This window comes from Micromesistius poutassou (genome assembly GCF_964030765.1).
Source record: "Micromesistius poutassou genome assembly, chromosome: 13".
In the NCBI taxonomy this organism is placed as follows: Eukaryota; Metazoa; Chordata; class Actinopteri; order Gadiformes; family Gadidae; genus Micromesistius; species Micromesistius poutassou.
In genome coordinates, this window is record NC_140283.1 from 8972585 (window position 1) to 8993040 (window position 20456).

Sequence of the window (20456 nt, forward strand, 5' to 3'; positions counted from 1 at the left end):
TCTAAAAAGACTCAACACGCCAAGGAGGACAAAAAAACCTTAACATGCGAGATTTCGAAGAATAACGCGAGATGTATGTCGTCACCTAGAAACAGTGCAAGTGTTTGTTTTTGTCTGGATACCACCGATGCTACCATTTCGTATAGCATCGTGCGTAGATGGATTTACCGCATCCCATCAGGAAACGTTTAGAAGATTTCTCCCGAAGCGTATTTAGTGATCCGGGCAGGACTGAGCTAACCCCCGAAGACCATGGCACGTTTTTGGAGCCCAGTGAGTGAAATTTGAGTTGTTATGGGCTAACATGCATTCACTGCCCTCCTTAAAACATGTAACAGTTAAGCGTTGCCCTGAAAGTAAGATTAGCGTACTGACCTATTATTCAGCTGTAGAGCCGTTTCATTGGAATTTCACATTTGTTTGGGTTTTGATTATTCTAAGGCAAACAAGTCGTATCGAGTCTCCCACTCCAGATGTCTCTGTACTTCAACATGTGGTTCTTCCCCTTGTGGTGGATCAGTGAAGTTGTGATGCTTCAGCTCAAGGTACACAAACACGAATATTTCCGATCCACAATAAAATGTGTATGCTTACCAATATCAAAAATAAAGTTGGTAATGTATACATATGTATTGAGCTCCTCTTACGTACATCTGTAAGCTGCCTTTGTTTTGACGTGATTGCATTTTCTTTCCAGTATTCTGCCCTTCCAGACTACTACAAGTTCATACTCGTCACTATCATTGTTGTGATGACTGTGATAGAGGCTATACGACTCTATCTAGGCTATGCCGGGAATCTACAAGAAAAGGTAAAACAAACTAATCTCATACGTAGGCTGTGAAGTGATCTAGAAATGTGATTTGGTTGTCCTAATATTGTTGTCTATAGACAACGGAGTAGTGATTTACACAACATATATTGTTGCGTCAGGAGGCTTATTTCTTATTAATGTGTCTTGTCTCTTTAGGTTCCAGAGCTGGCAGGTTTCTGGCTGCTGAGCATCTTGCTGCAGTTTCCATTGATCCTCTTCCAGCTTTTCAATGAGTCCATTCTTATTCAGCCTCTGGAAAGAGGGGTTCACATAGTCCTTAGCCTCTTTCTCCTCACACAGGTAAGATTGCATGGATCTTTAGATTGTATGACCGTAATCCTTTCCTTGTAATATTTCAGAAATATTTAATTTAATTTAATGTAATGTAATTTCATTAAGAATGTTTGTTTATTAGTTCATTTCTTTGAAATGGAATATTAACTGATTCAGCAGAAGACCCGCAACATGAATCACACTAACATTTAAATTAATCTTTCATAGTGGGGGTGTAGGATAGTGTATTAGCTATCTAGGGTGTTGGATTCCCAGCCTAAAGGTACTTGGTTTGATCCTACAATTGGATGTGTGTCAGCTCAGCAAGTAAATATTAGTTGTTGTTTTTCTCAGTACTTCTCATCAATGCAGTACATTGAGTATCCTCCTTCTGTTGTCCCCCACAGGCTGTGTCAGGCTTTGCAGCGCTGCGCGAGATGGTCAGACACACAGAAAGCCAGTTCCACCTTCGTCAGTTTGACTAAATGCTAAATTTCTTGACCATTATCCAATGGACAAAGCACAGTACATGGCAGTAATTATTATTGTTTTCCACAAAATATGATGTCAAAGAACAGTGTTATTTGTTTTATAAAATATATTTTTGTATTTAAGTCTATGTTGTCTCTGGATTTGTTATTGGGCCTTTGGATTGGGGTGGAGACATGGTGGTGGTTATAACAACAGCAATAGCCTGCTGATGCAGGTAATATTCATTATTGAATCATCATATATAACTTCATAAGACTGATGTCTGCTGCTGGAGTACAATAATACTTTGAATATTGTTGGTCAATGCAATATTTTATCAGATCATTGAGATTGGGCATGACTTAATTTAATCATTGTCAACATCAATGTTATTATATTACAGGTTGGGTATATGAATATCGTACCAATTCAACAACCCAGGCGTTACATTATTTGTTTAAATTCTACGAACAGCACTTTCTATCCACATGTAAACGGTGAGTATCAATATATGGGGGATGTGTTGGGTCTATCGTCTTCCCAACACCACCTGTACACTGCAGGAAGGGACTGAACCTCTCAGTGTCTGGAGTCACGCTGCCCTGTCTCCTGCCCTGCCCTCCGCTGGGCTTCTGTTGCCTGTAGAGTCTGCATCAGCGTGTTCCACATGCTGAAGGTGGAAAAGCTTCTTTCATATCCAGCTCCAGGGAGGGTCTGTCACACAGAACTGTTGGCCAATTAGGTCTGTTGTGTCAAGTTCCAACATAAAAAAGATACTAAGCACCGAAGTTATTGCTGTTTTAACAACAATGGGTCACACCCAAATCCTATTATTTCTGATCGTCCCAGTCCTTGGGAAACTGGTTTCTGGTGGGATGATCCAGGATGGCTCAGTGGCTAGTGAGGCTCTCCCGGTCCCTGTTCACCAAGCCCACCGGCCCGTACCCCACCGGCCGCCAATAGGGTTGCTAAATGATTCAGAAAATAGAATAAAAAAACACTTGTTATCCCACGCAAATAGATAAATATATCAAATATATATTCATTTGCTACATTTAATTCTATATTCATGATGAAACCCCTATTTTCAACACGTTTGGCCATCTTCTGTATGGTTTAAATCAGTAATGTAAATGTCACCTTTTGAGGAAAAGACTCTGTGATTGTGTGGGGGAGAATAGGTTATATTTGTTGAAGGGGAGATGAAGGATGAGGGATCGTCGGCTGGCAGATTCTGCACTGACACCCTGCTGTGCTTGGAGACCCACGGCTCGGTGCCTCTGATGGACAGTATTTCGGGAACCACCTTGAACTGGATGCCAGAGTAAGGCCTGGCACAGACACACAATCCCCTTCAGGCAGTGCTTTCAAATTCCACTTCTTCTTCTACAATTACACTTCTTCACCATGATCAAGTTTGAGCTCTCATTTCTGCAAACAATTTGTTCATTTAAATTATTAATCAGAAAGACCTGTAGGTAGTCGGTGCCCGAGGAGCCTGCTGCCTGCCTGAAAGGAGGAAAAGCCTTTGTGTGAATTGTACACCCATTTTGTCAATGTACTATTTTACTATAAAGTACTTTCACTTTTTTTACTTTCAAAGTCTTCCAAAGTGACTTTGAGTGTATTCAGAAGATACAGATAATTATGGAGCAGGGAGGAGTTGGGTATTTTGCTGGAGGTTTTTTAGGTTGTGGACATGTCTTAAAGGGGACATATTATGCCACCAGGTGTGAGTGTGATTAGCCATTACAAGCCGTTTTGGAAGTGTGCCGCTTCTGACATCACAGGTGGGCGTGTCCACCTGGATGTATGACGGATAGATGAGCAACGTTTGCTACAGTCCACTGGGTAGGCTGGAAGACTGATCTATCCAGCACACATTTAGATGGACACGCCCACGGCTTGTAACGGCTAATCACACTCACACCTGGTGGTATAATATGTCCCCTTTAAGGAAGGCATGCTGACACCCACCTTGTAGGCCTTTAAGATAGAGCGAGGACAGCAGGGACTGCTGCTGGGGCTGCCGGTCGCTGTCGGTGACGTCTGACCGCGAGGGAAGCAGGGCACTCAAGTAGAGCAGCTTAGTTGTACACACGTGTCTTTCTCTATGGTCCTCTGTGAACAATAAGAACAGAAACATCTATTGTTTTTTTATCACATAATATACCAGAGCTGAACTGGAATCTTGTTATTGATTCTCAGACAAATGCTAAATTAGAAGATTAGGGATTTTGGTGTCACTGTGTGTTTGTGGATTTGTTTAAACCCACTTTAATCAGATGGAATACAACCAAACATATTTAATTTATCTACCTTTCCCTTGCCATTTTTCAATTCACTTCAGCCGTCTATTACCAACTTCTGACTTCAATAACCTACTTACTACTAACTTATTATATTATAACAAACATACACATTATTAATTCTGTTTTCATGTGAGAAACCCCAAAACAATTGTAGGGTTGAAAATGACCGTCTATGAGGCAGTGGTAACCTGCACTGCATGCATAGATGAGGCCCTCAAACTGACCATGGAGGTGGCTACCTGTATGAGGCACTATACTGGTGGATGTGTTGAGCTGGGGACAGGGTCTGTTCCTGCGATGCATGTGGGCCCTCCGAGCATCCAGACATTCGTTCTACAAAGAAACAAACTAGATCACTAAGCCACACATCACAGCAGAGATGAACAGAACAATCATTGAAGTCAATAGTTTCACATTCTCATGTAGTTGTTATTTTCTTAAGTATTCAGGATAAGTGAGATAAGTGTACCATGACTGGCTCTCTGCCCTGCCACAGGGTCACGTGACTGATCTCCCGTGTGTTACTGGATGGTCGTAGAGGGAACGCAGACGGGCCAATCACCTTCACAACAGAACCCTTGAAGAGTCACAGGAAGGAAAGCTTGTGACGTGTGCCTGCTGTTGTTGCTAGGGTTCTGTGTCTGTGCATCCTCAGCTAACTCTAATCACACCTTCTCTTTCCTTTTGTGTGGCACCACAGTCTTCTCCTGGCTCCTCTCCTTTACCATGGCATCAGGGAGTGGGCTGGGCATCTTGAAAGAAATACAATTAAAGACCAATCACTCCTTAACAGCGGACCATGGCTGCAGAAGAAAGATGCATGGTTAGCTTTTTTCCATGTCTGTCTCCGTGAGTTTCTCTCACAATGTCTCTGACAGCACGCTGCGCTACCTGGGCCTGTGTGTTCTTCATGATGGTATCCTGCCGCAGTCGGTTCCTCTCTCGGCGGGTCAGCCGGTGTTTCTTAGCCTGTGTGGAGCAGTGGTGTTTGCATGGCGATAACCAAGAAGATTAGTAAAGGGAATGCCTTCAAATCAGCCACTGATCACACCATGAGGTTGGATTCATACAACTATTTATACTTAATATAATAATATATATAATTTATTTGTGTACCACAGTGCCTTGCTTCAGTAAATGTAGTGGCAGTCCGTCCGATTCTGAGCTATCTGACCCGCTGGTGCTGTGGAATCGGATTAACTATTATTTGCATTTGAATATAATATAAAATATAGAAGTATATATCACAATGTCTCCTTCTCGGCACACTGCATTCTATGTAGAAATTCATCGTCACCTGGATTCCAGGTCTGAGACAGAGATGCTGGCGTCGGAATCTGACCGCTTGCTCACCCTCTGCCTGAGCAACGCTGTCAGCTCAGCCAGACAGAATGCAGTCTGAATAACAAACAAACACGCACACACACACACACAAACACAGTATTAATGTGTAAGGATCAGAGATGACAACCATGCTTATACTATACTAAATACCTGTCTGACAGAGAGAAACTTTAATTTGACTGATGGTTTAGACATAGCTGACTGAGCCCGCTCAGCGTGGTACTCATCAAGTCACCTTGGTTGTATCCGGGTCACAGTAGTCCAGCAGGGTGTCACAAAAGCTGTAGCCAAAAGACTTCAGGTCCTGTGTGGTGAAATGGGTCCCGCTTCGGCCACCTAGGGTCCAGACAGTTTTTTATATATGGTTTACAATCACTCAAAATCCCCTAAACCTACAGGGAGTATACAGAAGAACCACGACATGCAGCAATAACTCACCAAGAGTTGAGCCTCCAAAGGTAGACTCCATGGTGTAACTGTTTCTGATGCCTAGCCGCCACATGACGACCCGCCCCGTCCCCTCTTTGCTCTTCTGCACCCGGAACTTGCAGCTCCTGAATGAGAACTGAGAGGCACTCAATACATTAATACTGACTTTATAATAATGACTAAATCATTAAGATTGTATATATATTTGTGAAGATTCATTTTTGCATTTTTATGCTTTGTGATAGAGACAGGAAGGTATGGGACATAGCGGGGAAGACATGCTGCAAAGGACCACAGGCAGGAATCAAACCCAGGTGGCTGCGATAAGGACTGTGACTTAATGGTACTCGCTCTACCCGGTGAGCCAACGGGGCACCCCAAGATTGTATATTGACACCTGATGATGTGGAACTTGAATCCGTAGAGCATTGCACACATGTATAGCCTACATATACTAAAGTATTTTGTTTGCCTTTCAGTGAAAGCCATGATGGAATAGGGACAATGCAGAACCTTACCATGTCTTTGGTGTTTTTGCTCATCATTAGTGGGAAGACCCTCTCGTGAAGCTGCAGAGAAGGCTTGTCCCGGTCGTTACAGCCGTACATGAACACGTTGTTTTTCCGACTGTGTCCGTGGAAGTCGCAGTAAAGAACCACGTCCATCTGTGCGATTAACCTGTGGAGACCATAAGAAGTCTCACCCAACCGACTCACAACACTTCAACGATCAGCGTGTGAGCGATGCAGCCTGTGGCCCATGTGTGTCCTACCCTCACCTTTTCACCATGTTGCGTGTGTGCCAAACCGTGGGGAATGCGCTCTTTAGGATTGTCCTGTAGTTCCTGTTGAGGTCCCTGCCGGCCAAAGAGCAGCGGTAATTCCCAACCACCACGCCGTCTGGGTTAAGCATGGGCACCACCTGCAGTGGCCAGGAGGAAACAGCAACACGATCAGATGAGGTCAAAATGGGTCGTCTCTTCCAATGGGACAACAGGGCACTTTTACGCTTTCTTCCATCACCTTGAAAACAAAGGTGTCCCTGAGCAGACGGGCGTCGTCCGAGTCGCCCAGCAGGAAGTCCAGCAAGCCCTCCATCATCCAGGACCCGTTTGTCTCCCCGGGGTGTACCCGGGCCGTCACCACCACAGCTTTTTTGGCCCTCGGGCCCTGAGCCCCTCGGCGGCGCTCCGGGGACGTGATGGTCAGCACGTGCACGGGATTCCCGCCCAGACTGTGGCACAGCACGCGGAGCTTGCAGTAGGCGGTGGTGCCCGGGTCGGAGGTGAGGCGGCCCAGGTAGCGCTGCAGGCGGGAGTAGGTGTAGGGGTAGCAGTGGGCCAGGTAGCACGTGTCCGCGTCGTGCGGGAACTGGCAGGTCCAGGTGAGCGAGTGCAGGGCGGGACCCTCGCTGCCGTGGTTTTCCAAGTTTGTCTGACAGGAGAAAGGATGTGTGAAATGTTTGTTTTTGTTAGGCTGACAGCAAGGGGATGTAGCTCAGTGGTAGAGTGCATGCTTTGCATGTATGAGGCCCCGGGTTCAATCCCTGGCATCTCCAAGATGTGAACTTAAGACCAACAGGACTTCAAAAAAACATCTTAAGATCAATTGAACATCTCATAATAAAAAACGAATGAACTCAAAAAAAGTAATTTTATCTTCTCATTGTTGCTGCTGTCCCTCTCAAACAAATATCATTTAATTTCTGTTAAATTTGGGATCCATTTTATGTTTTTACAGAGTTAGGGGTGTATAATGTGGAATCCTTTGAAACTGTAAATGTTATTCAGGACTTCGATGTAGTTGAGGTGATGGGGCATCTTGAGCTTAAAAATGAGCAGACTTACATCAATCCATTTGAGAACAGCATGTACATCTCACAATTCCTTGCATTGCACTGCAAGTTTTATTATCTAATGAGCTTAGCTGATGCGGCTTAACAAATGTAACCAAGCACCCCTACTTAAAATGGACAACTACAAATTAGTAATGGATAGCACACTGTGCTTAGCCTCTGGTTTTAACAAAAGATGAATCACACATTGAAAGCTCTAGGGTTTGAGATTCTCCATTACACCACAGTGCACACTAACAAACTGGTAAACCAGCTGCTCTAAAACGATGAAATAATAAGAAGGTATCAGCGTAAGTAATAATGGGAGCAAGATGTGAAGCATACTTAACAAAAATAGACCTTTAGTATTGGCAAAAAAACACAGGATGCCTCTGTGTGCAAATGAGCATGAGGTGACTTGTGACCCCAAATGACCCGCCCACCTGAGGATAGTGGCGGTAGTACTTGATGTTGGATCCAATGCGATGCCAGCCCATCCCCTTCTCCTCAGCAGCCCTCTGAGAGTACAGTAGAGGTCTCATCCCCTGGGAGTACAGGCTGTGGCCCTTCATCAGGTTCACTATGGTGAAGCGGTAGGTGACCCCGGCCTTCATGCCCCTGACCCGGAAGTAAAACCACTGGGTGTGCTTGCTGGTGTACATGTCTGTGCGCAGGGTGAGCTCATAATTATTGGCACCCCTGTGTGTGGGAGTAACACAACAAGAGGGGGAGAGAGGGGAGGCGGGTAGGGGGAGAAGAGAGAGAGAGGGATTCCATTACCCTAAAGATTTGTTCAATAATTAATGGAGTAAATAGCTATTTAACTGAAACCACACACTAAGAGTTAATGGAAACACAGACATACACTTGAATGGCCTTCTGCAGGTTTCCACTCTCAAAGCGCGACTCAAAGTCTAGGGGCGGGTCCTTCAGACACATGGTGCGGGCCTTGGCGTTCTTGATTGGCCCACGGCTTCCCCCAACACGAGAGCATGTGAAATACGGCTTCTTAGTGGCTACAAAGGAAACAATGTGATGGAGGGATAAGGAGGGCAATTACAGACTTCATTAAAAGGGCAGAACTCGGAACACAGGCTATCAACGTTATCCAAAGAAGAATTTGGTACTGGTGTTGTTGTTGTTGTTGTTGTTACATCTTGAGTCAAAAGAAAAGCAGGCATGCAATATCTGAGTCAAATTCCTTTTACTCGTAAAATACATGATTGTGATTGTGATGTGAGCGTGTTTTTGTTGGGCACTTGCCAAGGTCAATGCAGTAAACCAAGATCCCCCTATCCTCCCCCACTGGGACGGGGGCGCTCTCGAGGCCCGTCGGGTGGTAGAAGGGCTCGGGCTGCGGGGGCTCCCAGTCTGAAACAACACATCCGACAGTAGCACTCTAGCAATGATTGGCATTGGATGGATGATCTTTGGATGGATACATGTACATTTTTAACTCTGTTACCGAAAATATTAGACTACTGATGGAACTACAGTTTATTATTTTATTAGTGGAAAATGGTGGGTATTAAAGGCTTTATTAAATTTATTCATTTGTATGATATTGTTGGACTGTTGTACCTGAGGGTAATGAGCTATGACCTTATAATTACTTTGTTAACACCGGAGGAAATTCAGGCTGAAGTACAACAAATATTGTCATCCTATTATCAATTATGCTCTGTTGATGCAAATATATTGTGATGTCTTAGCATCACAATATTCATTGATCAGTGATGATGTCACACTTCGTACAAATAGTATAAACAATCAAATATCCTACAAATATATTAGTGTGTGGATGTTAGATTGATTGGTAATCGTTATGGCCTTCTTTCATCGTGTCCCTTTGGGACGTCTGGAGCGAACAACGTGGATGCGTACATAACCGCAACACTAACCGATGTGCTGGATGATGCCATCGATGACCTCACTCTCCAGTGGCCAGCGGACCCCCTGAAACGGGTACCCGGAGGAAGGGAAGGTGAAAAGGTCCTGAGGCTCCCTGAGTTTGAATTTTGGTCGGCCGTCATCGAAGTCAACCAGCAGCTGTCTGGTTCCCAAAGCCTGGCTTATTTGTACGGACCCTTTATAGAAATGCTTAAATCTTAGTCTGCTTCATAAAAACATAGCCCAGCCAAACAAGATTTGTAACATAAATAATACAACATTATTTTGATATGTATCAATGAAAACCACCGACATTGTTTCATCCATGGTGAATCCTGTTTAACATCTTCTGAGATGGACTGCTTTTTTTCAGGGTTTTCCACAGGGTAATCTTTTCTTTGGCTGCTGGCAAACAAACTGCGTTGAGACGAGTTATCTCTGCCTGAATGAAATACACATAAATGCAATGATTTAAATAGTTTAATTATTAAGGAAATAAATGCAGACAATTGTAACTGTTTTTTAACAGTTTTAACTGTAGAATACATTAGTAGAACCCTAAGCCAACCCAGTATTCTGTATTTCATTGCTTCATGGCTGAGATGTAGAGGTGGTTAAACCATTGAGCTCTTTGAGACAGTGAATGATTGAGGTTTCTAAACTCACAGGCAAAGTTTTGAAGACGGTGGAAAACAAATCTTTCGTATTCGTCTCCGTTCGTGTTCTAAAAATGGGAATTTAATTAATCACTTGATTGTACATCATTTTTCAGTCAAGACTAGATAAAACAAGGACAATGTCACATCGTCGGTAAAGTTACTCACCACAATGTAGTTCTCCTTCATCATGTCCATGGTGTAGCCTACATTCAACAAGTAAGCTTTCGAGTCACCGCATGGTTTCGGGATGGCTTTTACTTTGTATTTATACGAAATACACATTTAACTAAATCTCATGAAGATAGGAATCCACCTCGCTTACATTTTATAAAACTGCACCGGACACAAGGCCTCTCTACATTCATGGTAGCGGACCAAAGCTAGCAAAACAATCTTTTACATACTAAGTTGCTTAGCAACCACATTGAACAGCGCTGTTACCATGGATGTCCGGCAAAGAGCATATTCCGGGCCCATATATAGGTTGGCTATACGTCCATGTCTGGTTAGTTTTTCACAAGCAATTCTAATTAAACATTCAAATTTAACAGAAGAAAACAATCAAAGCAATAGGCCTGAATGGCTTAACTTGAATGACATTTTTAAAAGAAGTTTAAAAATAAATAGTAAATAATGGAATTAGGGTCAAATCAACTGAAACGTGAATTAAAAAATGTGTTTAATAACTTTTTACAACAATATACAAGTTCGGGGACACCATCCATCCAAAAACATGACTATGCCCATTGACTTTGGTTAGAAATAATCTAGGTTGAGTAATAAAAACTCAATAAAATGGAAGATCCATTTAACAGATTTAGGTGGCCATGTCAATTGTGTGCATATATCACATTCTCAGGATAAATATAAGGTAATTTGGCACATAATTCAATCTTGTTCATCATGCTCAGACTAGGAAATATTGAAATATAACTGGCTGAGTTGGGAAAAAAAAAAAAAAAAACACTTAAAAAAATATTTATGTTGAGTTCTGTTACATTAAAATAAATGACTATTTCGATTGCAAACTGCAGTGTGCAACTCATATCTGGTATATCATAGTTGTGTTTTGTATGCAGAGAAACAAGTAGATGAGTCTCCGTCATTAGTCCTATACCTTCAACATGGATATCTTCAGCGACCACAGCAGTATTCTACATCTTTTATTCAAACTATTAAAAGTATGGACAAAATGTCCCCGTTGATAACATAACATCTGTGGAGGGCAGGCATGAGGGCGGAGCATTCGCTTGCAGTGTATCCCTGAAACAATGCTTCACATGCTATTCGTCTTCTTCCTCTTTTTCAGACGTTCCCGCCAGTCTACAGGGAGCGCCTCAAAGTTGGCATTCTTATTCGATTTCCCTCTGAGGAAAGGAGATTCAAATGAACAGTTAGAGTATGGACATTAACGAAAAAGCTAAAGACTCAGCTAGATGTCTCCAGAGAGCCAGATCACCTTCAACAAAATGTCCAAGGAAAACAAGACATGGTTTGCATACATTCAAAAATGCTTATCAGGTTTGCTTTGTTTGGAATTATTAACATAGTCAAAGGGTGTAATGAACGACATGAATGTTTTTTCAACTTAAGGGAAAATACAGTTTAATACCGCTCTGAAACCACAGAAGGGTCATAGTTCAAAGTACTATTATTCACAGCAATTCACGTTAAAGCTAGTGTGCAAGCCTCCTGTAAGTGTGTAGCTTCTTACGTCAGCAGCATCTGAGACTTCCACTCCTCGATGGTCCGCTTGTTGAGCTGGTCCCGGTCCTCGTCGCTGGAGCTGCTCTTGTCCTCCTCATCCAGCTCCTTCTGGATACTCTGCCACTTCTTCACCAGCGATGGCATCTTAGTCTTGGTCTTTTTCGACTGTGGAAGAAAAGGAAAACGCTGAAGAATTACAACAAGAAATACAACTTGGGTGTATACAATACTGGTCAATGATTTTCCTTTATAACACAGCACAAAAATAAAAGTTATAATAGTATCGCAACCAACCTTGTCCTTTTTCAGCTTCTTGCTCTTGTCTGTCGGCAGGGCCTTGGCTGTGGAGGGCTCGGGGGGGGGCTGGGTTAAGGGGAGTGGTGGTTGGATGGGTGGCGCGGGTGGAGGCGGGGCAACGACTTCAGCGGGGATCGAGGGAGCACCGACCGTGGACACTCCCCAGTAGGCGTTCGCTGTCATGACAGAAGCTGTAGATGCAGGGGCATGCATTCAATTCAAAACATTTCTGACAGTTGCTCAGAGACTATGCCGTTTAAAACGACACACCTGGACAATTTTGCAGTGCTTGATGGAATATCTTGAAGCATTTATTTTTTTCTACCTGCACTGACGGTGTTCTGGGTATAGAGAATGGCACTGCTGCCAATAGTGATGGCCTTGTTCAGCTGACCGGCCTTTCGTTTCTGGCCTTTCCCCAAGGAAGTCGAGGAATCCAGGGCCTGCGAAAGGCAAAACGACACGAAAGATACATTATTCAAGCCTCCTTCACTTAACATGCAGCTCCACTGACGGCTTTTGAATCATCTCTCTTCAATATGTAAACGTTTTTTTTTTTCTATGTTTCTGAAATCCCCAAAAAGTCAAGTAAATAAAACCATAAACATTTACATACACACGGATAGATAATTGATTGAGGTGAATCTCAGGGTTAGGGGGAATTCCCCTGCGTTGCGTACCCTTGCTGGGACACACGGTAACGGGGGCCTCCCGCTGCCGTCCTCCTCTGTCCCGGGAGCTGGCGGCTCTCCGTCGTCGTCATCCATTTCCATCTCCACCTCCATGATGTCACCATCGCTGTCCGGGGGAGGAGGAGGGGGCGGGGGAGAGCCTGGCGGTGGCGGGGGGGGCGGCGGGTAGTCGGCAGGCGGGGGTGGGGTTTCGGGAGGGGGGGGCTGGGGCTGGGCTGGGGGCCAACACGGTGGGGGTGCGGGCGGGGCGGCGGGGGCACACGCAGTAGACGCTGCAGGGTGGGGATGACAGGAGCCAAATTATCATTCACACGGTGTAAACTTTAAAGACATCAACCACAACAGGCTCCCCCAGGATTGAATTGCTATCAGTCTTTGAGAGACGCCAAGAGGTGCTAACCTGTCTGTGTGGTGTTGGTTTCTGCCTGGCTGGATGTCTGGTTGTCACTGGGTTCATCCTGCAGCTCCTCTTTAGTTGGGAAGTCCCACCGGGAGACGTTGGTCCGGTCATTCACATAAAAATACCGCCTGTGCTCTCTAGAAGTGGGACAAGAGAGATAGAGAGAGAAAACAAGTTTCAATGGTTTGCTCTGTAACTGGCTATGCAGCCTGATGACCCAAGGCAATTCGGGCAGAAAAGCATTGAAGGAGAGACAAAACAGCCACAAGAGGGCCGTGTTGTTTTAAAGGGTGGATTTTGACCATTCTTGAGAGCCGAATTAGAAAGCAGGCTGTGGATGTGGACAGTGGAACCCACCTTCTGCTCAAAAACAAATAAATCATAAACAAATCATCTTTGGTCCTGAAAAGGCTGTTCAAAATAGTAACGCCCACAAGTTCACACCGTTGTTGTTGTCCAAAATGTATTCATTTTAGACAACCACTCCCTTCCAAAACACATACGCACAAACACACATGAAGATTGCAAAGAGAATTGTATATATTGTTGTCCAAAAATAAAAAAATAAAGCTGAAAATAAAAGCACATGTTAAATCGTATTTTTTGTTTTTACACATCAGATTATCTACGTTCTGTAGCAAGAGAATAATGAATTACAGGAAAACATGTAATAGAGTTGGTCTGACCTGCTGGATCCCGGTCAATGCTCCGTCTTCACCTTTAATTTGATGCGTCCCTCCCAGGCGGCTGTGTCAGCATTGCATTCAGTAGGGGATGGGGGGGTTTGCGGTCCTGTAAAGTTCAAAGTCCTCCCACGCAACCAACCCCCCTACCGTAACCGGACATCGGGCCCATCTTATTCATGTCCTCACAGTAAAGGGCTGGGTAGTCTGTGCTATTGGGAGAGCAGGTCCTCTCTCTGTGATGTTATGTATACCGGAACACAGGCTGGCCCACAGTGGATGCTCCCTTATTATTATATACAATAATAACATAAGGCAGGTTCCCGGGATTGCAACCCAGCGGGTTTCTGTCGTGGATTCTGATCCACTCGCAATGGTTCTGCTTCCTTTCCAAGTCATGATAAACAAAGTCTACAACCCCGGCATTGTGGGTGGTGGTCGTGGTGGCGTGATTCTGGTAGTCACACGTAAAGATTGCTGGGGGATGGGGGTTTAGAGATGTTAAAGGTAAGGAGCGCGTACCTGTCCCAGTGGCAGGACCAGCCTTTAGGGGTGGCGTTAAGTTCGTAATGTTTAATGTGTTGGGCGGCTTCCTGCAGCCTGCGGCGGAGATAGAGTCCGTTCAGAGCCCCCTCCCTCCAGTCAGCGATCCGTGTCTGAAGAGAGGCAAGAGACGGGAAGCACAAGGAGGAGAGAAAGGAAGAGAAAGGAGAGTGACAAGGAGAGAGGAGACAAGAGGCAGATGAGTAATGAAAACAAAATGGATACCCTTCAGCGGATTATAATGAACATTTTAAATATTAAACACTGGTGGCATATGGCTCTGAGGAAAGTGTCATGAAAGAGAGATGAGACAATTTAATATTTATACATTGATAACTTTAGCCATTCAGCCCTTACCTCCGTTTGTAGCAGAAGCAGCTGAAAGTTTGAAATGGCTTTTTTGTTTATCCCCAAAAACTCCATCTTGCTGGTTAAGGTGTTTGCTAGTTCTCCAATCTGAAACTACAAAATGCATTTCAGCATGAGGCAGAGGTTTAGGCAATTGTGAATTAATCAGTATTCATGTTGTAGATATTTTAAGAACTTTGACTTTTCTGTACCCTGAGCTCGGGTGTTTCAACTTCAACATCTTTTGCGAGAACTTTCACAACTGATTTTTCCTCTGCTTTGTCCGCCTCCATTACCTCTGCTTCTTCAGGCTTCTCTGGGGATTTTAATTGAGATTCTGGAGACAAAAGGAAAAATATATAGCTAGCATAATTGGCAGTAGGAATACACCAAGTTAAAAAAAGGTAACAATTTGCTATGTACGGTTTGTAAACCTACACAACTTCCGGCTACATCTCTTTGCTCTCACCTGTCTCTACATTCTCCTGTGGATCAGAGCTTATGCTGTTGGAGTCTGGGCTGGCTGCGATGATGAAGGCCGTCTTCCATCTGGACTTCTTCAGAGCAGCCCCTTGCAAGCCTGGGGCTTCCTGACTGGTCTCCGAATACGGGCTGGAGCCCCCTGCACTACCATCGCCTTCCTCCAAAGCCCGCAGCTCCGCCTTAAAAAGGATAGAGGTTCGAGGTAAGTCTAAAGATACCAAGACGGTGGCCAGTCAAAAGTCAAAATGTAGCGGTTCGTAAACGTTCCCCCCCCCCTCCATTCACCTTTTTCCTCTCGAGTGCAAGCTCCAGCTCCACGGTGTCCTCCTCGGGCTCCTCCTCTGCGTCAGAGCTTTCCTGCGACTGGTTCTTGGAGCGAGGTTCTTTCTGGGCCACGGGCAGGCTTTCAGAGTCCCGCAGAGGGGTGGAGGGGGAGCCCACCGGCCCGCATGCCTCCCCATCAGAGTCCATCCCGTTCTCCGCCTCCTCGAGGTTGCCCAGCAATCGCTTCCTCCACTTCTCCTCTGCCATCTTCACCTCCGGGGGGATGAGGGCCGCGAGGAGGGAGGCGGCTACACCGTGGCGCTCCTCTTCTTCGCTGGCGAGGGCTACGACACTCTCCATCACCTCCTGCAGCCAGACAAAAGGATCGTATCACTCAATAAATTCTTATTATTGGCGCCAATGAACAAATACATGATGGAATGCTTATATAACCCGAGGACAAACTTGCCTTCACTTTTGCCTCTTTCTTGATAGCTGGGGTGTGGGCAAGAGCAGGTTTTTGTTCAGGATGATACGCTGCTTCCACGGTATCGTTGCCATTGACAGTGGCACTGCAATAAGAAGCAGGACAAGAGAAAAGTTTTCATGTGACTATCCCCTCAAAATGTATTTTACTGACCAGTATGTTTACATGGAAACTGGCAGCATATCTTTCAATTATTCTGGTGGTTATGCAATGTAATTTAATTACTGATCTGAGACACCGTACATACTCTACACTTTGTATGTACTGAGAAATGTGTGCGAGTGTATCCATTATGATGATTGTAGTGATTGGTACTTGCCTGTTACTGCACTGCAGCAGGCCTTGCACCTGGGTAGCCAGGTAACCAGGTAGCTCCCAGGACACTTCATTGGTTACAGTACTCCAGTAGTAGTAACAGCCAGAGTTGTCATCCCATACCTCCTGCCAATCTCCCATCTCCACCCCCACTGCAAATAAGGAAAACAGCGGATGTTTATATACAAATAACAATTCACAGAAGATTCTGTTGTACATGTCAAACATGTTAAGCAGGCTTAACGTGTTTGCTTGTATATGACACTTGTATAATAATCACAGTAAAGTTTACCTCCAGCTAAAGAGTCCTGGGTGTTGTATTGAAAGTCTGCCTCAGTACTCGGCTGCTCCTGCCCCTTTGTGTGCACTCCCTGTTGAACGTTATTCTCAGGTCTGGGAGGGGTGGGGGATGGAACTGCAGGATGGGGTGAGGCGTCCTCTGAATTTGGCTGAGTTGTGATTGCATCAATTTCCTACACAGAAAAAAAACTAAGTGTTATTCCATCACCTTAATTTATGTGCCTTGGTGTAGTTCCAGGAATAGCTGACCCAATGACACATTGAGGTGTACTAATCATCGCCAGAAATATCTGCAATCCCTGCAGGTTACCAGTACAATTTTTGCAATTGTGATATAGTTCCATTTCTAGAATGCAATAATGTGTGTTAATACATACCGCCATAAAGTTGGCCAATGTGCTGTCAATATCTGCTGACTGGTTATGCTGCATTTTTGTTGTCTGTTGAGAGTCACTTTCTTCTTCGTCGCTGTCCTCATAGGCCCCAAGTAGGGACAACCCTTCTGATGAAAAACCACGATTAATGCAATAATTGACTTGAGGTATTTGCGTTGACCTATGAGAGTATGGCACAGAAATCATACTGGCAGACACGCCGATCACTCACCTGTGGCCTTAATTACGGGCCCCTTCATATTCATGTTTACGTTTCCGTCTCCTATAAATTTGTGCCCATCACTTTCCAGCTCGTCTGCAAGAAACAGTGGATTTGTTAGGGAATAATGATGACATTACGGATGTCTATAATACACTTATTATTTGCGTACACATTATTTCAAACTTCAATGGTCTTCGCTTAAATGCTTATTTTGAACAGTCTTTAGCTTCCGTTAGTAGCATAGTTAGCTTAGCTACTAGCGTTAGCCCGCTGACGAACACATTACGAAGTAATTACAAGCCAGCTGCTAGCAAATCATAAGCTATGTGAATCAGGTCGATTTGAATGCCTAGTCTCGTATTTTAAACACATGCCGATTGTGCTGTAAAACGATGACGTACACGTGCTCCTAATGTGTCTAGACTGAAATGCTGGAATGATAGCGCTAGCTAGTACTGTCACGAAAGGGCCCTTTCCACACCTTCTACACATTTGCCACGTCAAGGAGCAAAAATAATGTTATCAAGTTTAAAATGCACCTTCAGATCCGGAGCCTCCTTCTTCCCGTAAATGAGATGTCCCAACGCGAGTACCAGGCGGCGAGAGCTGCAGTATTGTTCTGCGACCGACCGTTCCTCCTGCGATGCGAGATTTCTTTCCCATCCCTTTTACCCCTGCTGGTTCGGGGAGGTACGGAACCCGGTGGGGAGGAGATCCACAGCGGCTGCGCGGTTGCGTCACACCGGTGCCACGGTCACGTGACAGAAATACATAAACTTCCGGTTCATATGCGCTGCGATGTTTGGGGGATTGAGCTGAGAAGATGTTCTGAACCTAAGTAATTTGTCACGGCATTCCGCATGACGTAAGCCATCGGGCTTTGGTTTGTGTTGTGAGGTCTGGTCGCCTGCATACACGCCGTTGTGAATATGATTGACTCTTTGTGCGTTAAAGGAGGGGATAAACAAAAAGAAACGCCTTAAGAACCTCCCACCGGCCGATATATAAGACGAGGACGCACCACCAGCTAGTAACTGCCAAACGCCGTCCAACCTCTTGTGCATGGGACTACTAGTGACATAGGATCGATTCAGAGACTATGGGAACCGCGATGGGGCCGGTTCTGATGTGGTTGCAGGATGTGGCAGCTTTCACTCTCCTCAAAGCTCGTCGGACTCTGCTTCAGGCTCTTTTACTGTTTTGTGTCATAGTTCTGCTTCTCTGGGTGTCCATTTTTCTGTATGGAAGCTTCTATTACTCTTACATGCCCACTGTCAGCTTCTCCACTCCGGTCCACTATGAATACAAGACTGACTGTGATCCTTCCGGACCTCTTCTCTGTTCATTCCCGATTGCCAACGTCTCCCTTCTGAAGAACGGGAGAGACCAGGTAATGGCTAATGGCCTACCCTATAGAGTCTCTTTAGAATTGGAGATGCCAGAGTCTCCAGTAAACGAACAGCTGGGGATGTTCATGGTCAAGATATCCTGCTACGCAAAGGGAGGTGAGACTGTATCGTCAGTAGCACGCTCCACAATGCTGCACTATCGCTCCACTGTCCTCCAGACCCTCAGCACACTTTTTTTCTCCCCTATTTTGATGACTGGAATAACCGAGCAAAAACAACTGGTAGATGTTGAGCTCTTCGCAGACTACAGGACGAATGCATACCTCCCCACCGTTGGAGCCATCATTGAGATCCACTCCAAACGAGTACAGATTTACTCAGCCCAACTACGTATCCACGCCTACTTTACCGGAGTACGTTATGTCCTCTACAACTTCCCCTTAACTTCTGCATTCCTCGGTGTAGCCTCCAACTTTGCTTTCCTGAGTGTCATTGTGCTCTTCAGCTACCTGCAGTTTATTTGGGGTGGCCTTTGGCCTCCAGAGCAAGTTAGAGTCCGGGTGATGACGGGAAACAATGCTCGTTTTCAGCGAAGAGGAGAATCTGCTCGGATGCGAATGAGGAAGGTTTCCGCAGAGAAGGAGTTCGAGGAACCCACCGTGATTGGTTCTATGAATGAATCATCTGATGTACCGGGAACTGACACGCTACTAGAGACTTCCACAATGGACCCCTCAGACATGCTGGAGGAGTTCCCCGGCATTGATGAGGAAGACCAAGATATTCAAGATCCTCCTAATTCTACTGATCCTGCGGCCCTGTTGGAGATGTCACGCGACCCGAGTGAAACAGTTCTGCGACAGAGACCTGGAGCTTCGGTGTCCTCTGAGGCATGGTCTTAGGTGCATGCAGTTACAGATATGCTAACGATTCCCCAAACTCCCCATCCTCTCTACACAGATGGACAGTGATGGTGAAAGTATTTGTTTTGTGTTCATAAGCTAGTTTTTTCTTGTCTATTTAACATCTGTCCCCCACCACCAAAAAAACGTTTGTCTATGCGTTCATTTAAGGCCTCATTTTTATGTGTCATAGATTTATTTTCATGAGATGTACTCTACGGGTTTGCCATCGATTCAATATTCATGGTTGTTAAATAATTTTCATGTCTTGACGTTTGACTTTATAAGATGACGGTCATGCTTGATTCAATCCAGGGATTAAAATTGCATACTCGGTAGTTAATTGTCACACCCTCCTTTTCTTGGCACCAATGCAGACTATTGGAATGACTGGGTGTATTATTTGTGTACTCCTCCCATTATGAAGCATGTACCATCTTGCAACTAACTTCTCTGTCAGCACACACTTAATTGTGGTGCCTCTTCACACCGAATAAATAGATTAATGTGAACGTCTAATTATGTCTTTTATTGAGCTTTATGTTGACTTAGAGGGAATATGGCTATGAGGTATGCATGTAGGCATGCATGTACTTTTCCCATACCATACACAACTGTAGTGAAAAAAACTATACTAGGGTATCCGGTATTACTGGTATATTTCTTGAAATCTCCAACCAACTTCATTTCCATATTTTGCTGTTACAGGAATAACTTGACTATAAAGTTTGGTTTCTCCTGCACAAGTTGTGTTGTCCTTTGTTTGGATATAGATGGGGAATGTATGACCAAGTTTTGTTTAGTACAGGTAATACAATTTTAAATGACTTAAAGTAAAATAAGTTTGGGATGTCAGTTTCTGAAGAATGAATATTGTGTACTGAGAATAGGTTTTGTTTATTGAAGGATGTGGGGGAAATGGAAAGACCAAAGACGTTGTTAGGTAATTATTATGACTTTTAATCTTCGCTGCAAAATGCGATTGTCAATGTGTGCGCATCTCATAAAAATATAAATGTTGTACATTCTCTGTTCCATAATAAAAGCATATACTAACATAAATC

The 20456-nt window shown here is 44.5% G+C and overlaps 4 protein-coding genes and 1 non-coding gene across 6 annotated transcripts; 3 read left to right on the forward strand and 2 right to left on the reverse strand.

Moving 5' to 3' along the window:
* The first annotated feature begins 135 nt into the window (after nucleotides 1-135).
* Nucleotides 136-1609, forward strand: tmem17 (transmembrane protein 17). The gene is made up of 5 exons (XM_084477029.1): nucleotides 136-273; nucleotides 442-545; nucleotides 698-811; nucleotides 971-1114; nucleotides 1495-1609. The coding sequence occupies exons 1-5, from the start codon at nucleotides 159-161 to the stop codon at nucleotides 1570-1572; spliced, it is 555 nt and encodes a 184-aa protein (XP_084333155.1). The 5' UTR covers nucleotides 136-158; the 3' UTR covers nucleotides 1573-1609.
* An 846-nt stretch (nucleotides 1610-2455) lies between these two features.
* On the reverse strand, nucleotides 2456-10220 carry agbl2 (AGBL carboxypeptidase 2; the record flags this gene model as incomplete). The annotated part of the gene is made up of 22 exons (XM_084477869.1): nucleotides 2456-2526; nucleotides 2699-2889; nucleotides 3031-3067; nucleotides 3536-3679; nucleotides 4110-4203; nucleotides 4340-4394; nucleotides 4540-4622; nucleotides 4762-4839; nucleotides 4987-5053; nucleotides 5168-5268; nucleotides 5450-5550; nucleotides 5653-5779; nucleotides 6162-6321; nucleotides 6422-6564; nucleotides 6666-7076; nucleotides 7920-8175; nucleotides 8342-8492; nucleotides 8740-8847; nucleotides 9378-9563; nucleotides 9680-9808; nucleotides 10033-10090; nucleotides 10191-10220. 22 exons carry the CDS (start codon nucleotides 10218-10220, stop codon nucleotides 2456-2458), a joined length of 2781 nt encoding a protein of 926 aa, XP_084333995.1.
* Nucleotides 7129-7200, forward strand: AC3HAE_027818 (transfer RNA alanine (anticodon UGC)). The gene has a single exon. It is a non-coding gene; the product is annotated as a tRNA-Ala (tRNA).
* Nucleotides 10221-10699: 479 nt separating the features above from the next.
* On the reverse strand, nucleotides 10700-17822 carry fnbp4 (formin binding protein 4). 2 transcript variants are annotated; one of them, XM_084476844.1, is made up of 17 exons: nucleotides 17681-17822; nucleotides 17151-17234; nucleotides 16922-17043; nucleotides 16537-16717; nucleotides 16249-16396; nucleotides 15912-16014; nucleotides 15464-15808; nucleotides 15165-15357; nucleotides 14908-15032; nucleotides 14705-14809; nucleotides 14327-14460; nucleotides 13122-13258; nucleotides 12710-12993; nucleotides 12355-12472; nucleotides 12027-12220; nucleotides 11740-11897; nucleotides 10700-11392 (listed from the first exon to the last, which is right to left on the reverse strand). In XM_084476844.1, the coding sequence occupies exons 1-17, from the start codon at nucleotides 17802-17804 to the stop codon at nucleotides 11302-11304; spliced, it is 2646 nt and encodes an 881-aa protein (XP_084332970.1). In that variant the 5' UTR covers nucleotides 17805-17822; the 3' UTR covers nucleotides 10700-11301. The 2 variants fall into 2 exon arrangements, with proteins under 2 accessions (XP_084332970.1, XP_084332969.1); XM_084476843.1 differs by having other exon boundaries at nucleotides 16922-17046.
* Nucleotides 17823-17951: 129 nt separating this feature from the next.
* Nucleotides 17952-20415, forward strand: LOC311356874 (seipin-like). Its single transcript, XM_084476729.1, has one exon. It carries the CDS (start codon nucleotides 18241-18243, stop codon nucleotides 19390-19392), a length of 1152 nt encoding a protein of 383 aa, XP_084332855.1. The 5' UTR covers nucleotides 17952-18240; the 3' UTR covers nucleotides 19393-20415.
* The last annotated feature ends 41 nt before the right edge of the window (nucleotides 20416-20456 follow it).

What these genes read in the sequence shown, in the direction of transcription:
- tmem17 (XM_084477029.1), top strand. Translation starts at nt 159, where the DNA reads ATGGATTTACCGCATCCCATCAGGAAACGTTTAGAAGATTTCTCCCGA. An exon ending in TGGCACGTTTTTGGAGCCCA is followed by an intron (nt 274 to 441) that starts GTGAGTGAAATT and finishes GATTATTCTAAG; the next exon opens with GCAAACAAGTCGTATCGAGT. An exon ending in GCCTCTTTCTCCTCACACAG is followed by an intron (nt 1,115 to 1,494) that starts GTAAGATTGCAT and finishes TGTCCCCCACAG; the next exon opens with GCTGTGTCAGGCTTTGCAGC.
- fnbp4 (XM_084476843.1), bottom strand. Translation starts at nt 17,804, where the DNA reads ATGGGAAAGAAATCTCGCATCGCAGGAGGAACGGTCGGTCGCAGAACA. An exon ending in TTGCACTCGAGAGGAAAAAG is followed by an intron (nt 15,358 to 15,463) that starts GTGAATGGAGGG and finishes ATCCTTTTTAAG; the next exon opens with GCGGAGCTGCGGGCTTTGGA. An exon ending in TGGTCCTGCCACTGGGACAG is followed by an intron (nt 13,259 to 14,326) that starts GTACGCGCTCCT and finishes TCCCACTTCTAG; the next exon opens with AGAGCACAGGCGGTATTTTT.
- LOC311356874 (XM_084476729.1), top strand. Translation starts at nt 18,241, where the DNA reads ATGGGAACCGCGATGGGGCCGGTTCTGATGTGGTTGCAGGATGTGGCA.